This window comes from Hypanus sabinus, chromosome 13, assembly GCF_030144855.1.
Source record: "Hypanus sabinus isolate sHypSab1 chromosome 13, sHypSab1.hap1, whole genome shotgun sequence".
Lineage (NCBI taxonomy): Eukaryota > Metazoa > Chordata > Chondrichthyes > Myliobatiformes > Dasyatidae > Hypanus > Hypanus sabinus.
The window spans coordinates 100,337,777-100,358,284 of record NC_082718.1 but is presented as its reverse complement, the minus strand read 5'-3'; the positions used below and the strand labels follow the sequence as shown (position 1 = coordinate 100,358,284).

General features: G+C 36.6%; 1 protein-coding gene across 2 annotated transcripts in view; it reads left to right on the top strand.

Annotated features, from left to right (window-relative positions):
- The window catches only part of LOC132404207 (mediator of RNA polymerase II transcription subunit 13-like), a 201,915-nt gene that overhangs the window by 153,882 nt on the left and 27,525 nt on the right, over positions 1–20,508 (top strand). For both annotated transcript variants that reach the window (XM_059988297.1, XM_059988296.1), the window contains exons 10-17: positions 3,926–4,657; positions 8,321–8,558; positions 10,222–10,324; positions 12,810–12,931; positions 14,429–14,522; positions 14,873–15,093; positions 15,279–15,484; positions 16,035–16,969. In XM_059988297.1, coding sequence (XP_059844280.1) covers positions 3,926–4,657; positions 8,321–8,558; positions 10,222–10,324; positions 12,810–12,931; positions 14,429–14,522; positions 14,873–15,093; positions 15,279–15,484; positions 16,035–16,969 — 2,651 coding nt within the window. The remainder of the gene's footprint in view (positions 1–3,925; positions 4,658–8,320; positions 8,559–10,221; positions 10,325–12,809; positions 12,932–14,428; positions 14,523–14,872; positions 15,094–15,278; positions 15,485–16,034; positions 16,970–20,508) is intronic.

Genomic DNA, 20,508 nt, shown 5'->3' with positions numbered 1-20,508 from the left:
ACGCCCTATAGTTTCATTCCTCAGTAATTACAACATGTACACCCTACGTAATTACTTTCAGTCAAATTACTAAAAGGAAGGTAAAAATCAACTTAACACTGAGAGAATATAATGTTTTGTTTAAAAAAAGAGCTGTGAGAAAGTAACATTAGAGGACCCATATAAAGCGGAAAACAGCAAAAGAGAAAATGGATGCAGTCTGCCTGCATATTTTGCATAGTTTGAAAGATAACAAGGCGCCAGTTACTTAATCAAACAAATGATTAAGACTTCGTAAAACCAAGAAACCTTGTTATCAACAAAGCGCCAATTACTTGATTGAACACCTGAAATTAAAACATTTAGCATAAAGCAACTCAAGGTTGAATTTAAGCATGGAGACGATGTAAAAATTTCTTAGCTTCTTTAGGCTTCGTAAACCAAGAAACCTTATTGTCAGTAGTAACCTTGAGTTTACACAGATCTCTGAGAGTAAGGCGACAGCCAAGCTTAAAAAGGTCAGACATGACCTCTTTAAAAGCCTGTCTAACTCTTAAAACTTCAGGTGGATAATCTTGAACGATCCGAAACAGTTGATCACAAAATTGTAATATGTGTTTCTTCCTTGATTCATGAAGGATCTGTTCTTCAATCTGATAGTCATAAAAGCGAATGATGATAGAGCGAGGTTTGGCAGGATCCCAATTAGGCGGGATAACACGGTGAACGCGCTCAAATTTTGGTAGTTCTGATAATATATCAGGGAATAAATCTTTCAGCATTTGAGCACAAAAATCGATAGGTTGATTCCCCTCCAGTTTTTCAGGAAGCCCAAGAATTCTGATATTGCACCTTCGATTCCTGGTCTCCAAATCTGTCAGTTTCTTCAGCAACGCATCATATTTTTAAAGTTGTTCCTTAGAAATTTTCTTGAAACCTTCGATACCCTTCTGCAACACCGGCAGAGATTCTTCATGTAGCTTAATATGAATTTCATGGTCATTCACAGTCTGCTGTATACTTCCAAGTTTCCGATTAAGTGTTTTCAGTTCAGATTTAACCAGGTCAAAGGAATTCTGTAAAAAGTCAAACTTGGATTCCAAATCATCCAGTTTATCCAATTTTTCGAGTCTCTCTGACATTTGTTGAGACATTTCAGCCAAAGTATCTAAAGTAAGCTCTTTTCGAGAGTGTTTTCTACTCATGGTGCTCTCACTGAGATAGGTTTAAACAGCAAAGTAAGCGAATAATTTCGGAGTACGTAGCTACTGCAACCTACTCCATTACAGCCACCGGAAGTCCTCCACTCATGAATGATCTAACATTTTTCTCTTTGGGTGTTGGTTTCCAGTAAGTACATCAGGATTCCTGTCTTCTGTATCCCCTTCTCCTCACTCAAATCCAAGCACAAAATAAAAACTTCAAGTTAGGCTGGTGGAGGTAGCCTATCTAGCTGATATTCCTAACTAACTAAACTCCTCTTTCCACCTGAGATATATCATTTGATTGTTAATTGATGATAGAAAATAAGTTATGCAAAGAAAGCTATTCAAGGAGACCTTCCTTCTCTCTTTATCTCACCGTTTCTCTTACCAAACTTTTCAGAAAGGAACATAATGGAAAGTTGTCATCTCAGGTCAATCAATTTAGGCCTTGGACAAACATGGAGTTCAAGATTTTCCACTTGATTTTGAAGATAAATGCTGAACTTTTTAAAAATAAATATTAAATGTAGTCTTCAACAGTCAAGTGTTGCATAACTTGTACATTGTTCATACTGGGAACAGTGAATATGTGCATTCCATTGTGTCATTTATTTTTGGCCTGCCTGGATTAACCAAACTTTACTGAGAAAGCTCTGAGTTACTTATTCAGCATTCATAATCAGCTGCTTAACTGGTTTGTAAGTTTGTCAGTGTAAATGACAAGTAAAAATGCTAAAATTTATGAAATTGTAGAAGATGGATGTTATGAGCAGTGACACATTTGTACCATCAACTTTTTTGCTCTTCTCTTGCCAGAGAGTAGTCATTTGATTTTTGTTGATCATATTTTGTCCAATATTCAGGCAGTGAGAATGAAGTTAACTTTTTCAATGCTGACAGCCAAGAATACTGTCTGTGTATTTGTGAAAATTTCTCATCCCCTTTTCACTGACTCTCAGGTGGCATGAAACCATGGAGTTCTGCAATTCTTTTTGGAAATCCCTTGCCAAATATTATAAGCTTACTTGCTCATTTTACTATTCTATCTCTAGTCCGTGTTTGGCATGCATCATTTAACAATCCATCGAGGTCAAATGTGTACTGATAGCTCTAAGTCGGCATTAGAGTTCATTCTCACAATGTTTGCTAGGAGTCTTTAATAGACAATAGACAATAGGTGCAGAAGTAGACCATTCGGCCCCTCGAGTCTGCACCGCCATTCTGAGATCATGGCTGATCATTCACTATCAATACCCAGTCCCTGCCTTGTCCCCATATCCCTTGATTCCCCTATCCATCAGATACCTATCTAGCTCCTTCTTGAAAGCATCCAGAGAATTGGCCTCCACCGTCTTCCGAGGCAGTGCATTCCACACCTCCACAACTCTCTGGGAGAAGAAGCTCTTCCTCAACTCTGTTTTAAATAACTGACTTATTCTCAATCCATGCCCTCTGGTACTTAATCATGGAGTGTGCTTCATATTAATTTCTTCTGATGAAATGTATAAACACTGCACCTTAATTCCAAGTCAAAATTGAGCAAAGGCACTGAATTGTTCTGATCTTTTTATCTGATTTTTGAAAGAACTAGATTGAATGGAATAATTAAAGTTATGTTGTCGATCTGGAGTAAACCTTTTGATTTGACAGTTAATCCCTTTTGGGTTTTATTCTTTTTCTAATTAAATTTGCAGATTTCTGAATTATAGTTCCCCATAATATTTTACGCTAGATCTCCCAACCCAGCATCAGCTGGAATTTAACCAGTTTTCATGTCTGGCATGGGCTTAAAATAGCAGCAGCATCTTCCATTTTTCTGCATGTTGCTGTGTGCTCATGCTATGAACTCTGCTTCCAGTGGAGCAGTACAAACATCTGGAGTCTCCCATCTGTCAGATTGGGAAACCAGCCCTTTGAAGCAGTGATTTCTCCAATTCAGAGGAGCAGACTTGTCAATTGCCTGAAGAATGACAAGTGTTCATTTTAAGTTGTGAAGACTTAATTTATTTGGATCCACTTTTTGACACTTAATAAAAATTCTTGACCATGGATTTAGTTTTTAAACAGGAATCCTGTGTTGAATATTTGAAAAATATCAATGACATTCAACCAACATTCAATAACATTGACAACATGGACAGTTGATGAGTCTCTGAGTTGGTTTCACCAGCCCTTTCCTGAATGTAGCAGATTGTCTGTTGTGAGTTAGCCCCCATGCTACCAGTACAAGACAAGATTGGTGCATACTTAACGAAGCAACATGGTTCAAGGGCAAGCTGCCATTGGACAACAGATCTGTCCCAATATATTGCAAGTTTTTACTTTGACATTAGTACACAGCATTGTTACTGCAATATTCTGTAATCTACCAGTTCTCAGCAACCATATTATCACTCCTGATCTCACAACTAATTTGAAATCAAGATCTTTCAAAATCTTGCTCATACTTTTATTAATACTGTGTTGATGTCTTTTTATTTGGGTGGTTCCTTAATGGAAAATGTTAAATATATCCTGCAGGTAAGCCATGTAGCTTAAAAAAATGTTGATCTCCAATATTTCTTTGTAATAGTTCCCATGATCTCATTTCTGAGAACTACTTTTATTTTAAGTTGTTTTTAACACTCATTTTTATTTTTGACTTTTTGTTCTGGCCTTGTGCTATTTTAAAATATTCTTTAAACAAAATGCTTGATTATTGCTGAATTAGCCCTCAACCCATTTTTATTTTTCATTTGCAGGCAGAAGCTTCTAAAGCAGCGAAGTGCAACAGGCACAAACCGACCACCATCCATTTCTCAGCCTGGCTTCAATACTGGACTTCCTTGTGCTTCCCTGCCATCATCTGCCTCCTCTAAGCACAAGACAAATGAGAAGCAGGAAAAAGGAGATAAACAGCAGAAACGGCCAATGACTCCATTTCATCATCGACTGTCATTAACAGATGAGCTTTGTATGGAACAGGATCCTACAGGACAGAAGCTTGGATTAGTTGGTATTGATGTCCCCTTGGAAATGCAAAACAATAGGAAATATGGCAAGCCAGCATCTGGGCCTCCAGGAAACCAGAGCAAGCCACTTAATTTGAATCCTATGGATTCACCACATTCTCCCATCTCTCCTCTTCCACCAACTCTTAGCCCCCAACCAAGGGGTCCAGAAGCAGAAGGTTTGGATGGAGCTCCTGTGCCCATCAATCCATTGCTGTACAGTAATGGCCTGGAACTTCAGGCAATTCCCAGCCTTGATGATAAGACTGGGCTTTTATCACAAAGACTACCACCAGTGCCAGAAGTCAGCGAGACAACTTTATATAATGGTATCACTGCACAAAATTTGGAGTCTTCAGGCAAAATCTCATGGCAGTGTTACAAAACTCTTTCCTGGGCAGAAAGAGAGTTCAGACCACCAGAACTGCACTGTGACAGATGTGATAGCAAGTTGGATAATCCAGATGGTTCAGCACTAAGACGGTAATGTTTGTATTTTAAAATTATTTGTCTTCTATTTGAATTACATTCAGAACTTTGTGGTGCTTTGAATTGGATTTTAATTTGAGTTTGATGCAAATTGAATTTTGATTTGGATTTTTACAATAGAAATCATTGTTGATGGCTTTTAAAAATATCGGTACATCGTATGTTCTATTAATGGGCTTTGTATTAGCTGTGTCTGAGCAATAATTAGTGAATGTTAAGATAAAGAAGTTAGTTGAAATGGTTAATATACATTTGAGTTGATAGTTGTAAAGCAAAATTATTATTGCATATAAATTATATTTAATAGTTTATTTAATAATATATTTATGTTTAATAGAGCAGTTAGAGGCCTTTCACATGTTTCAAATGTCTGAATTAATGGGTAGCCCACAGATATGAATGAGTGATTGTGAAATCAGTGAGGTAGGTAGGGTTGGATTTGCAGTGTTGTGGGGCTGCAAGTATCTTCCGCCTGGTGGAAATGACATTTCTTTGTACCTTCTTTCCGCACTTCCCTTGAGCCGCAATAGTTGGGAACCAGGTTGAGCCATGTGGAGCTCAGAGCATTGAACAGACTCACTTAGTCAGTGAGATTAGCTGACTGTCTCTCTTCCCACCTGCTTGTTCTCCTACCCATTGTTCATTTCCTATTTATGAACAGTTCTGAGAAACGGGAGCCTGTTATAACCTGCAAGCTGCCGATACGATCTTCCATATGTCTTACTAGGTGTAAATTTGTGTTTTATTTAGAGTATTTTTTAACTGAATTCCAAAAATGACACTATTTCAGACTTTTTTGGCTTTACGCAAGTGCATATATGCATTTCCCACTTCATAAAAAAGCAAATCCTAGTTTATTTCATTTTGCATAGTATATATTCTTTGCCTTAGTAAGTATGTAAAAAAAAATTGATAAGCAATGCCTGAAAATTTTAAGCTTAATTGCCATCTACAAATTCATTTTGTCAAATGATTCTACAATAATACCAGTATCAAATTGTGCAAAGGTAATTAGTCTGTCTTTTGAGAACTAATGAGAAAACATTATGTTCTGATTTCAACTACCTCTATTTGTTTTCAAATGTATGTGTTGTGGGGAATTCCCTTCAGGTTATTAATTGTTTAAACAGCAACCCCTAGCTTTTGAGAAAACAAAGTCAAGAAAAAACTTGCACAAAACTGAATTGATCTTTTACATTATTGATGTTGACATGAGTAATGAAGTAAACTGAGCAAATTGAAGCAAGCACAATATTTTTTTCTGTTGATTTGCCTTACAGTTCTAAGTTATATCTCATGGTTTTTTTAAAAAGCCCAAAACTCATCCAGATCATGCAGTAAGTATTGCAGTTGCCATTTAAGAATCCAGGTTTGGGACTGAGTTGGTCTTGATGGTTGAAGAGCAATATGTAGACCCAGAAATCAGCAGAAAGAATAAAAATAATTGAAGTTGTACTGAATCAGTGAATTCTAGTGTTAGTGGATGAATATATGTTGAGTCAGGATTTGATTGCCCTTCTATTGATTATCTGGCAGCCTAATATCTTAACTATTTCCTTTGTCAGAGTTTTGTTTTCACATTCCCAATTTTTTTAAATATATAGTAAGCCAGAAAGTAGCTTGTGTGAGTGATCTAGGAACATGTCCTTCCTTCATCCTTTGGAGAAGCAGTTGCTCCTTTGTTGATTACCATAATATTTGAGATCAGGAACTACACGAAAATTTGTGAAGACAGATTTGACCATGCTATAATTTCATATACTACCCTGCTCTGAAGATGTAATACTGCTCTGAAGATGTAATAGTTTAAATCTTCATTTTATTTATTATTTTCATTTCATTTAATACTTTTTACATTAATGAATTTTTGATTTATTTAATATATACTTATGTTGTTCATTTGTGGATGTCACTGTCAGCTAATAGTTGCCATAGTATGTCATACCAATTTGAAGCAACTGAGTAGCAAGCAAGATCATTTAACGGGTAGTTTAGAATCACCACACTGGAGTCAGTTATTGGTTTAAACAAATGCCAACAAAGACTGTTTGGAGTCTTTTCCAGGTGGTCAATAGAGGATCATTTGAGTTTCTCTGACAATTAGTTGGCATCAACAAAGTGACAATGAAATTGAGATTTTAAAAAGAAATTTGAAGTTGTCATTGCTGGGATTGTAAAACATTCTTTGGAAACATAACCATTACATTTCCCCACGGACATTTTTGTTCCATTTTGAGTACATGTACCCATGTACTCCAAATTAAATATAATTTGTTGTGTCCTCATCCATTCACTTAAGAAGCTTGCCGGCATTCTCTTCACAACTTGCACTGTGGCCCAGCTTTGTATCATCAGTAAACTTGGATCTGTATCAAATGACTTATTTGATGGATGGCATCAACAACTGATGCCTCGGCACAGAAACTCATAGCATCCCAGTAGTACCAGCTGCCCAACCTGATAAAGACCATTTCGATTCCTGCTGTTTTTTTACTGTTAACCAATCCCCAATCTCATGCACTAATTTTAATAATGCCTTGTATACCATTTTATCAAAGGTTTAATGAAGTTCATTTGCACCTCATCTACTGGTTTTCCCCTTAATCTTGTACAAACACAAAATGCAAGTAAATCCAGATGTCATTCTCTTTCATACATCCATGCCAACTGTGCCCAGTCCTATCAGTGTTTCTAAATATGCTGTTATCTCTGGCTTCATAATAAATTCTGACATTTTCCATGCTACAAATGAAAGGCTAACTAGTCTGTCATTTCCCTGTTTTCTCTCTCCCTCCTTTCTTAAATAGTGGGTTACAATTACCGAACAGTTCTAGAACCTAGAGTTGTGGAAGAGGTCTACCAGTGCATCCACCAACTCCATAGCCACCTCCAGCAAAACCTTGATATCCAGGTTATCGGCTCCTGAATGTTTACCGGCTTACAGTCCCAATAATTTCTCTAATATTTTCTTCACTATTTATTCTCCACTACTGTCATTAGTTTTCGTTCATCTTTTTCTTTGAAAGACACCATTTTGATAAATTTCTTTGGCCTTTATTATTACCTGTATAATATAGTCTATCTCTAACTGTATGGGATTAACTTCTGCTAATCTTTCACTTTTCACTTAACTGTGGTAGCTTTTACAGCGTGATTATTCACATATTCTACTTTTCTTATCGATTTCTTTGATTTGGTCTGCTGAATTTTGAACTGTTCTCATACTTCAGGCTTGTTCCTCTTTTACCAGTATTATAAACCTTTCTCTTGATCTACTAATTTCAACTTGTCATTGTTAGTCCACTTTACCTATTATGTATTTGTTATGAACTATGTATTATTTACTCAAATGTTAGCTTTTTAAAAAATCTTAATCATTGTAATGTTTCATTTGATTGCTGTTATGGAACTTACTTTTTAGCCTTTTTAGAACTGAGGCTATTTTAGAATCCCTGACATCTTTAAGATGACTATTAATGTTTCTCAATGGCCAACCTAATTGATTTTTTATTATCATTGTGCATAGATGCTTTACTATTTTATGGTTTGGCATTTGCATTTCATATTTCCACTTTGCCTATCTGTTTTAAAACCATTTTACCCGATGTGAACTGTTTGATTTCTGTCTCTCTTTATACACTGTCTTTTCATTTTTAGACTTCTAGCACAACCTCATAAACGGTTCAAGGTTTCTGAAGAAAGGAGACAGGTACACATTCAGGAAATCAATTACCTGGACCCAACTAGACTAATGCAGCAGCATAGTGAAGGTCCAGGGGAACTTAATGACCCTTATACTTTTGTGGACGGTGATATTGAATACAGCTTTACTTCCATTAAAAAATTTAAATTGGGCTCCGAGAAAGATGCAACCAAGAAATCGCAACAGAATAAGGTAACATTTCAAGTGGTTCGCTGAGCTTTATATTTGTATCCAGATTGTAGAAGGACGCAAAGAATTACATTGCCTGTTGCTGATCTGTTGTATTCTCATTGTGATTGGTTTTTAACTTTCAAGTGAGACAGGAAATCCTCCTGTTTTTGCTTCACAGTTTACATTGTGTTTAATACTCCGGTAATGGTTTGTGCCAGGGAAACAGATTTTATTCAAGAAAATTCATCATTTTCTTAGGAATATACAAGTTATTTTTTTATGTTTCTGATTTGTCCGTATTTCCATGGTCTGGTTACTTATGCAAAGGTAGAAAAGTAAGGATAGTACAAAAAAATCTATTTGATTGGAAAGTGAACTTTAAGCATTTCAACTGTTGATTTACATGAATAACACCTGCCTTTTATTTTAGTCACACTAATAAACTAAAATATATTTGCACAATTTAATGGATTGCAATGAGGATAACTGAGAGCAAAAAAATTAATTGCTGGCTTGGCCTCAAGGTCCAGATACAAATATGAATGGAGAAGGGAGCAAGAATTATTTTTATCATTCTAGTTTGGCTTTCACTGCTGTAGATTTCAATATGATGATAAATTCATCTTATTTTAATTGGTATTGAGCATGTAACCTCGTTTATTGCTAATACTGATTCTTCAAAAATGGCTTTTTTTTAGATATCTTCTCAAGATATAGTGAAGAAAATAGTTTCATGTTTTTCCAAAGATCAAATATTTTGGAAGGTTTTCTTCAATATATACTTAAAGTCCATAGGATATGCTTCTACAGATTAGTGAAATCTTTTTGGCAAATAAATATAATTATTTTTAAAGAATATTTTCTAAGGTTCCAGATGAGTATTCCACAGAACTGAGATTGCTGGGAAATTTTAGTTGCAAGCACCTGAAGGGTCCTTTACTTTATGCTTGTAACATGAAGGGGGTTAAACTACAAATATAAATGATTAATGATTGTCCATCTGAAGCATTAATATGAATAGGCCAATAAATCACAAAGATTTTGAACGTAGTTGATCAGTTTCACACTGGAATTTGGATATCTGCTTAATAATGGGGGATGTCAAATGGAAATTTATAATTATTATATTTTGATCCGGGTGTCACTGTAGGTTATTCATATGTGTCGATGGACTCTGAAGTTATTGGGAAATGTAAAAATGAAATTTCTCACTATTTATAAATCATAGCTACATATGGGACAGTCTGGTAATCCTGTTTTGAATCTCTTCCATGTATGCAAGTTTATAAATAATGTGCCAAGTGGAACAGAATTTTTGATTGCCACTGGCATATTTAAATTCGGCTATGAACACAAATATATAATATGTTCCAAATAAGTATTATTGTACCTTGCAGAAATTAATTAATTGCATTGTTTCAATTTAGTAAGCAAAAAATTGTATTGATTCCAAAAGATAAATACTGGAGGAAAGTATGAAAAAATTCAGAAAACTTAACTTGTTTCTGAAGTCCATGTAATAACACCTGCAGAAATAAAAAGGCTTGGAAAATAAAATGTATTGCAAAGTTTGTCTTGACAAAGTGGGATGAAAATTAGCACTGATCTATTTATGTCAATGCTTAATTTATGTATCTTGCAGACCAGTCCAAGATATTTCAGGATTCACTGTTTTTGTTTTCAGCTAGAAGATGGATTTGGTACTAGGGAAGCTGCACCTACTCATGCCACACAGTTGCCGGATGGAAAAGATGCCATGTCTATTTTTAGCACTGCTCCAAAATCAGGTATCCTCCAATCCTGGTGTCACTGTTGAGAAAAACAAGATACAGAAATACACAGAGACACAGACAGGGACACGCACGCATGCATACAAACAGACAAGTGTGCTACTATAAAGTTCTGAGAGCAAGTATACACTCACACTTCTGGCATTCTGAGAGATACTTTCTGCATTACCAAGCTCAATAGCTACGTTACACTAAAGTAGGTAGCCACCCTCAGTTGTAAGTGCCAAACAGTTGACTATGCATGACCCTCTCCCTCCCCTCACATCCCAAACAGTAAATAACTATGTATCATAACAGATTATCTTATCCTACTAAAATATTTAGTGCTTTCTGGTAGCTGATCCTTTTGAGATACACCTTAGCTTACCCCTCTAGCTCACTGCCATGTTCTTGGTTACTTTTTTGATCTTGTGGTCATTGGCACAAACAGATTTAAATATGAAATACTAAACTTAAAAAAAATGTTTACTTGCACTGCTGTGGTTGCTGGTTACATAGTGGGTCACAAACATATTTGGGATAAGCCCTCATCTATTGTGACTGGAAGATGGTAGATGTGAAAAGGTCGTTATTAATCACAACAAGCATTCATTCTCTTGGAGAATTTCTGTGAACTCAAAATGCACCTTTTTATTGAAGTACAATTTACAATTGAACTACACATTTACAGTGGGAGTACACTAAATCAGTGGTCCCCAACCACTAGGCCGCAAGGCATGTGCTACCAGGCCGCGAGGAAACGATATGAAACGTTATGAGTCAGCTGCACCTGCCCTCATTCCCTGTCACGCCCAGTGTTGAACTTGAACACACGTGAGGTCATTACCTACGCGAGGTCATCTGTCACCTAAATCGCACCTCGCGCCAGGGATCACTGGTTGGCCTCGGATAACTGGACACCCCGTGCAGCCAGCGAAAAGTGCCGTTGCTACTGGTCTGGAGCACAGACAGATGGGCTGTGCCTCTAAACCTGTCTGGCACACCGAATGTTCGTGGGGAACCCAGTGCTAAAATATTTGCAGACAACATAATTCGGGCTCAAGTTTTCTTAAGTAGCAGAGCAGCTACCTCGCTGCGATCTACTGAAAGTCATCCCTTGAGGCAAACTTTTGTCAGCCGATAGATCCTCCCTACCTACAAGGGAGGCAGGCACATGCCCTGTCGCACTCCTCGGTCAGTGGCTCTCTCTGGACTGCGACCGCCGCGACTCTTACCTTGTCCTCTCACTTGTGTGTTACACTGATTTTATATGTTCATATGAAGAAAATATGCGCTGTATGTTTAATATCCAAACGTTACTTAACTTAACTTACATAACATAACTTAAAATGTTATGATGCTATTGACTTATAAGTGAGTTGTAATTATCACTATGTTCATGCGAGGAAAATATGCACTGTGTGTTTAATATTAAATTTGTTAGATAAACCCTTTTGGAAACAAAATTGTGTGTATTAGCCATTTATAAGTGACTTATAGTTGACATCACCTATATTCCAGCTGTGATTAACATCCCCCCCCCCCCCCCACCCCCACCGTCGGACAGTCCGCAAGAATATTGTCAATATTAAACTGGTCCGCAGTGTAAAAAAGGTTGGTGACCCCTGCACTAAGTGACAAAATGTCTCTGAATGTTCAGATGTTCAGATACCTTTGTTGGGGCGAAGTAATTCCCATTGGTGTTCAAAAAGCTTCTGTAGACAAAGAATCCAGGCACCCAAAATTAGTGTTGTGAGGGGTGACTGCCAGGTTACACAAAAATAGCGATTATTGGTAGACAGCATCTATGACTATGAAAGAGTTTAATGTGCTAAATGACAAAATATGTCTGGCCTGGAAGATCTCAGTCAAAATGATACTAAATAAGTGTTTGATGGTTGGTTTGAATGAAGCTTAATTAACATATTCCTGTTACCTTACATTTGGTTGATGAAAATGAGAACCTCCTTATGGTCATGTCAGTTTGCAAACCATTTCTTCTGATTGGTCTCCTGCCATGGACCAATAGTCTGTGCTCTATAGATATTACTGTTTGTTTACAATGATACCATTTTAATTTCAATTTGTAATTTGTATTTGAGCTGTTTTTCTTTGACATACTGCATATGCCGGAACCTGGAGCAATAAAATGCTGAAGCAACTCAGTGAGTGAGGTAATATGTATGGAGGAAAATAAAAAGTCAACATTTTTGGTCAGGTCCTTCATCTGGACTTGCATGAAGGACCTGAACCCAAACATCAGCTTTCTCAACACCTCCATGGATGTTGCCTTTCCTCCGGCAGCATTGTTTATTTGAATACTGATTCTCATTTGTGTTAATGCCTCCTGTCAGCTTTATACCATAAGCTCCTGAATAATCCCTAACAGAATGCACTTATTCTGATGTCACTCTTGAAAAGCGCACAATTTAAAAAAAAACTCGACATACTGACTTGTTCAGCAAGGAAAATAATTCTAGTATCTGGATTGTCTGTTCTTTAGAAACTCGGCAATCTCCAACCGGGCGGACGGTACCTGCAAGCCTCACTAGGGAAACTGATCTGGTGGTGTCTTTGAATGACCTGGACAATCTTTTTGACAACTCTGATGATGAGGAGAATGGAGTAAGTGAATTTACACTTAAAACATGAACCAAGTTCTCAGCAATTGGATACGTGATAATTTTAAGTTGCTACTTGTTTATGATGTTGGTCTATTTAACTGGACTTTGACCTTAATAAATTTGTAGGTATATGACAGAATTGTGTGTTAGTTGCAGATACTAATTGATCCACTAATTAGGGTTATTGTAATTTACTGTGACCACCCACAAAGAAAAAGTAGTTGCAAGGCTTTGCATTGCAGCTTTGAAGTTAAGTACTTGGTTGTGTTCATAATTAGCTTGATTCCATTATTATAATGGAAATGAATTTAAACTTTATTTATCTCCTTCAATTTAAATTGTTACAAACATAATATTTTATTGCTCGTAGTGTTTTATTTTAATTGTTTTCCACACAATAAGTTGTTTTGATCAGAACATTAAATAGGCTATTAAAATTTGATCAGTGTCACATCCAATAGTGTTATTACATTTTTCAGAGGATTTTTTTAAATTGTTGCCTTTATTGAAATGTTTACATTTTTATGATTGTGGCTTTGCACTTTGTATTTATTGCCATTTTTTATACCAGAAAATCCCCAGTCATCAAATTGATTGGCATTGGACTTTTTCTTGCTTTGTATTGACATTGTTTTTAATTAGAGAATAATAAATCTCTGGACATAACCTGCATAAAATTTGTCAAGTAGAAGAAAATAGTGGAAGCACTCAGCAGATTTTTTATGCAAAGAAAACCAATTTACCTATTGTATAGCTGTTCTTCCTCTCTGAGAATATCTTTATCCCAGTTATTAATTACAGCTTGTTTTCATTCTGTCAGAACTTAAGGAAAAAAGGCAGCACTTTGGTGGATTTTCTGATTTAAGTGGGCATATTACTGCCAGGTTTTAGTAGTTTATCATCCCACGTTATAGGTACAGTGGAGCTGTTGCATGCATCTAGATGGGCCATTTCATCTGTGCATTGAAGTAGTACAAGGGGAGACAACAGAATGCAGAATAACGTGCTGCAATTATAGAAAAAGCATAGTGCTAGATAACAGTAAGGAACAGGCAAATAATGAAGTACATTTTGAGGACAAGAGTCTTTTCCTGATGGATTTCTGCCATTACAGTTAACATGGATTTCCATCTAATCCATGTTTTCCAAATTGTCCTGTTCGTTTCATAGCTCTAAATGTTTATCTACTTTGAGGCAACCTTGAAAAGAACTGCACTTCAAAACCAGATATTTCATTATTGAAAGTGAAAAATAAATTCTCAATAATAATTATTTAAAAATTTGAATATTTAGTCATAGGGCCTCAGACTAAATAAAATTGTGTGATGTTTGGGAGAGTTAGAAGGGATGGAAGAAAGTGGAAATTTTTTTTCTGAAATTCGCTCTTCTTTAACAGTCAGCAATTAACTGGTTTTCTTGTTTACATGGTAAAAATTCAAATTGATTTTAAAAAAAAGTTTTAAATTTATAATTAATCTATTATCTCTGATATTTGCAGACGGCTTCTCCAACACGATCTAAACCAGCAAATGCAGGGTCAGAAGATCGGACAGTTGGCAAAGATGTGAAGACTGCAGGGCCTTATCCTCCAAGTATGCATTTTAGCAGACTGTCAATATTTTTGATGTTCTGGTCCTGTGAATATTGCAGATTTATTGAAGGGAGGTTTGGGCTATATTAGTTAACATAATTACAAAAATTCATTATTTCCTAATATTTAGAAGACCCAATAGTTAGGAAACTTTTTTTGTAATTTGGATAGTGAGGAGAAAGAAATGGTTAATAATTTAGAGTGCGCATAAAGGTGGACTATATCTAGTGTCCTGACAAAGGGTCTCGGCCCGAAGCGTCAACAGTGTTCTCCTTATAGATGCTGCCTGGCCTGCTGTGTTCCACCAACATTTTGTGTGTGTTGTTATATCTAGTGTGTGTTTCTTTTCAGCTGTTGCTGATCTGCAAAGAATGTTTCCAACGCCTCCATCTCTGGAACAACATCCGGCATTCTCTCCAGTAATGAACTACAAAGATGGTGTTAATTCTGAGATGGTTGCAGGGATTAACAGTGTGGAAAATCCAGTGAGCAGTGTAACTACAGCCCAGTTCACTGAATTCAAAATGGAGGTGGAAGATGGATTGGGCAGCCCTAAGCCTGAAGAACTAACAGTTAGTAAAAACAAAAGATGCTTTTCTAAAATAAAGTTTCTATTGAAGTTGCTGTTGTGTTACCTTTTAAAGCACGTTTCATTTTTTGTATCAGTATTTCAAAAAATATTTAAATAGTAAGTTACTTCTTTTGGTTGCAAGAAATGGATTTCAAACATATTGGTTTATTTGATGCTCTATTTCAGGATTTCTCTTTTGTACACAAACCACCAAAAGCAAAAGCTTTTGTTGGGTCTTCAATGTTCGCACCACTGAAGGCAGTACCCAGTCAATGCCTTGCCCCTCTGAAAATACCAGATGCCTGCATATACAGACCATCATGGGCTGTTCCTCCTAAAATTGAACAATTGCCTGTACCATCATCTGCTTCATTAATTCGAGATGGATATGTGTAAGTCCCAAGAAAGCATGTTGTTTCAATTATACCTGTTGGAATCATGCATGATCAGAAATATCTCTGTGCAATCATGTATGCTATAAAAGTACTTGTTACATGTTAAGTTAACAAAATATTTTTAACATTAGAAGCTCAAGTTTGAAACGATTGAAGTACTGTACAAATAAAAGTACAATTCTGTATTTCAAGTTGTCATAAATTGTTTTTAATTAGTAGTGGATGGAGTTGTATTCAAATATCTACCTTTATTGGCCTTTCTTACCAAGTTAGATGTGACAATATTCAATTGCCTCTTTAATAGTTGTTTCCCTACATGATTCTTTTTATGTGAGCTTATTTGCACTTTACATCCTTAAAAATTAAGCATTGAAAATGTATTTACATCATTATTGCTTAGACTGTAAGGTATTCTAGAAATGTAAACAAATGGAGTAAGTTCAGAAATTATTAATTTTACTGTTAGAAAAAGCTCTTTTTTAAAAATACTTTAACAATGTGGTTGTTTTTCTCATACATATTTTGAGACCAACTGTTTATCTTACAGCAACGTGCCTAGTGTTGGGAGTCTGACAGAAGATTATATACAGATGAGCACTCCTCAGATGAGCACACCATTGGCAGTAAGCAGTACTGCACCTGCAAGTAACAGCGGTGCTGGTATATTGCCATCTCCAGCAACCCCACGCTTTTCTGTCCCTACACCTCGTACACCAAGAACACCAAGGACTCCTCGTGGTGCTGGGACTGCCAGTGGGCAGGGTTCAGTAAAATACGACAGTGCTGATCTCTGCTCTCCTGCCTCAACACCCTCAACAACGCGACCATTGAACTCAGTAGAGCCAGCTACCATACAGTCAATTCCAGAAGCGCACAGCTTGTATGTGACACTAATCTTATCAGATTCAGTGATGAATTTCTTCAAGGATCGTAACTTCGATAGCTGCTGTATCTGCGTTTGTGATACCAAAGGGGCAGATGTTGATTTATACATCCCAGATCCAACCAACGAAGCTCAGAATTCGTGCACCTGTGGATTTAGTGCTGTGGTAAATCGCAAGCTTGGATATAATGCAGGTCTTTTTCTTGAAGATGAATTTGATATTTTTGGAAGGACCTCTGAAATAGGTCAAGCTGCAGAAAGACGGTTGATACTGTGTAGGAATTCTATAGAACCACAAGGGTTTGATGGGTCTAAGAGGCCACATGACCCAACATCAAGCTTAATTTTTCTCATACAGGACCAATGTACAAGACCTTTCACTTCTCTAAGTTCTTTGGATTACATTTCCTTGGATAGATCAGCACTTCAATCAGCAAACTGGAACTATGACAAGCTGAGAGCTGATAGCAGCGATTCTTGCACAGAGTGTTTCAATGCCCTGGAGCAGGGTCGGCAGTATGTGGATAATCCTTCAGGTGGAAGATTAGATGAAACACTAATTAGAAGTGGAAGTTTACACCCATGGCCCAATAGTAATGGTAAGTCCTTTGCAATAAAGTTATAGTATGATAAATGTGCATTATATTGTCAGAAATTGCTGTTAACCATCTTCTGCACTGAGTCAACAAGGCTGTTATGACATTTCTGTGCTTCCTTTGCTAATGATTAAATTTGCCTCTTTTCCTAAGAAATGGAAGCATACCTCTATAAGAAGAAACTTCTATAAGAAAGAATGATTTAAATGGAAACATTTAAATATTTATATTTTTATTTTAAATGTTTTGGATATAATTTGTCAGACCAAATCTGAAGTACTATATATATGGATTTCCTCTCATTTGAAGCAGTTGCATTGAAGGCAATTCAGAAAGAGCACACTAGATTTTTTTCCTGGGTGAAGCAGTTTTTTTTGAGTAATGTCTTAGAAGTAGTATCCCTGCTCATCGGAGTTTAGACCAATGGGAAGTGATTTCCTGGAAGTGTGAAAAAATGTTGAGGGCTTGATGAGGATAGGTACATAACGGTGGTTATTCTTTGTGTAAGTGATGCGAGCAGGCATGCTTTCAGAATAAAGGATCTCCTGTTTAAGACAGATGAGGAATAACTTTCAGAGGCTCATGAATCTTTAGAATTCTGTAATGCTGAGAGCTGTTGACATTGAACATATTTAATAACAGAATAAGAGCTAGGATGAACCATTTGCTCTCTCGTGCATGCTATTCAAGGAGATTACAACTGACCTTTGTCTCAGTGCCACTTTCCTGCTCTATTTCAGGTTCCTTTAATATCAAAAACGGCAATGCTTCTTTTGAATTTACTTGGTACTTGATCATCCGCAGCCTCCTCGAGAGGATTCCAAAAATTCACAACTTTGAGTGTTTCTTTCTATCTTATTTCTGAGTAGCCAGACTTTTATTTGAAGACTGACTATGGATTCTAGATACCGAAGTCTGGAGGAATCTTTTCCCTGATTTGCCTTCTGAAGCCCTATAAGAATGTTGTGCTTCATTGAGATCTCCTCTCTTAATCAGAAACAGGTTTATTATCACTGACATATATTGTGAAATGTTTTGCTGCAGCAGTACAGTGGCCTACATAAAAAAAGTTACTGTAGTTATAAATACAAAAATAAGTACGTAGTGTTGTGTGAATAAAGTCACTGGACAAAATTACTGGTGGATACAGAGCAGCTTCTTTATTTGACAAAAACAAGGTACAGCAGGCATCATAGGAGATACTTTCAGTCAAAAGGTCTGCTGGCCCTACGTGGTGGCTGGATATTTTCTGTGCCAAGCATCAAAGGATAACTCCATATTTACATGTTTGGACAATGCTTTCTTTGAAACTGCATACAACCTTCACACCTCCTGATTCACATCCATACCACAGACATCCAAATAAATCTTAATCAGCAATGTTGGACTGGGATTCATGACTTTTAGGAACCCATTGTTCACAGCTGCACTCCAAATTAAATGCACAATACATTTTCAGATGTGAAGACTGGTAGCCAAAGTCAATTGCTAAATGTATGTGTCCTAAACCCAAAAATCACTCTAAAACATAGTACAAAAAGAGAGCAAAATAACGAGGTCTTGTTCATGTATTCATGGACCATTCAGAAATCTGAGAGGAAAATTGCCTAAAATGTTAAATGTGCGTCTTCAGTCTCCTGAACCACCTCCTTGATGGTAGTACATGTTGAATATCCTTTATCTGAAATTTCAAAATCTAAAAGCCTACAAAATCAGAAATTTTTTTTGAGCACTGACATGACATCACAAACAGAAAATCCCACATGGTACTGGGAAGGTTCCTAGGTAATGTACAGGTCTACGTGCATCACACTGTTCTGTTAAACGACCTGACATATGTAATGAACAGAAGTTAATTGAAGCATAGAAAAACACCGCATAAAGCAAAAAAAAGATATATCAAATGTGTATTGAAAGAGTGGATTCATCAGCCTCGCAGTAAATATATGCTGCTTAATTGTATGCCGATCATAAAAGAAGCATAGATTTATCACAGTGAATTGAAAATTGAAGATAATTGTGAATATTCAGCAGGCTGGTTGCAGAAATTTGTGAAAAGGCATGGCATTAAATTTTAAAGTATTTGCAGATACTCACAAAGCAGCAGAGAAATTCATTGATGAGTTTGCCAAGATCATCGCTGATTAAAATCTAACACCAAAGCAGGTCTACAATGCTGATTGTTTTTACACCTTACATAAAACCTAAGAAAATGTAAAATACAATTTGTGTACTGTAACCTAATGGCATCCATCGTAGGTAGAGACTGAAAGCCTGCTGTTCTTTGTTGTAGTTCAACAACTGTTGTTTTGCTTTTATAACCCTGCACACATTATATTTTCATTAATGGAGTAGTCTAATTGTTTTTACTGTTGAGTGCATGTGTGTGATGAACGAGTGTAAGACAAAGACTGCTTACCTGTAGCATATAACTTCTGAGTCAGAAATGATGACAATCCCAAGCTTTCTCATTATTACAAACTCTGAAATCCGGAACACTTCTGGCCTGAAGCATTTCGGATAAGGTCTACTCAATCTGTAATGAAAAGAGGGCATGTTTTGAATGGTGACTGTCCTTAATGATCGATGCTGCCACCTTCAGGAAAAGGTTTCCCCCGCAATCTGAAAGTAGAGAGTTCTTATGAAACCGTTCGTAAGCCAAAATGTTGTAAAGCGAAGAAGCAGTTACCATTAATTTATATAGGAAAAATTTTTGAGCATTCCCAGACCCAAAAAAATAACCTACCAAATCAAACCAAGTAACACATAAAACCTAACATATAGTAAAAGCAGGAATGATATGATAAATATACACCCTATATAAAGTAGAAATATTGTATGTATGGTGTAGTTTCACTTATCAAACTCCAGAAGACAGCGAGCCAAAATCGTTTTGGAGGAAAAAAATTGGCACGTACATGCCTACGTATGTACATGCGTACACACATGCGCAAACAACTGCCCGCACAAGGCTTCACGGTCATTGTAGTCTTTCTTGGGGAAAACACACATATAAAGTGGACGTCTTTTCTCGTAAAAGATAAAATCCTCTTTGGTTAGTGAAAACAGGTACTAATGTAGGTCTTTCGTAACAATGAGTTGTCATAAATCGAACGTTTGAAAAGGGGACCACCTGTACTGCCTTTTGAAGATGTGCTCAGTGGCGGGGAGGTTAGTGCCTATGATGGAGTTGGCTGAGTTTACAGCTTTTTTTCCGATCCTATGCATTGGACCCTTTGTACCAGGCAGCGATGCAATCAGTTAGAATGCTCTCCACCGTACATCTATAAAAATTTACTACTTTTTGACATACCAAATTTCTTCAAACTCTCCATGAAGTCTAGCTGCTGGCATGCCTTCTTTGTGATTGTATCAATATGATGATATTGATCTATCTAGAATAGAACATCTGAAATGTTGATGTCTAAACAGATGTAGGTCCAGTCATCTTAATATCTCTTCCAATGAAAACAAACATCCTGGAAATCAGTCCAGGGCAGATGTTGGTTTTCGCATGCCAGATCCAATCGGTGAAGCCTTCA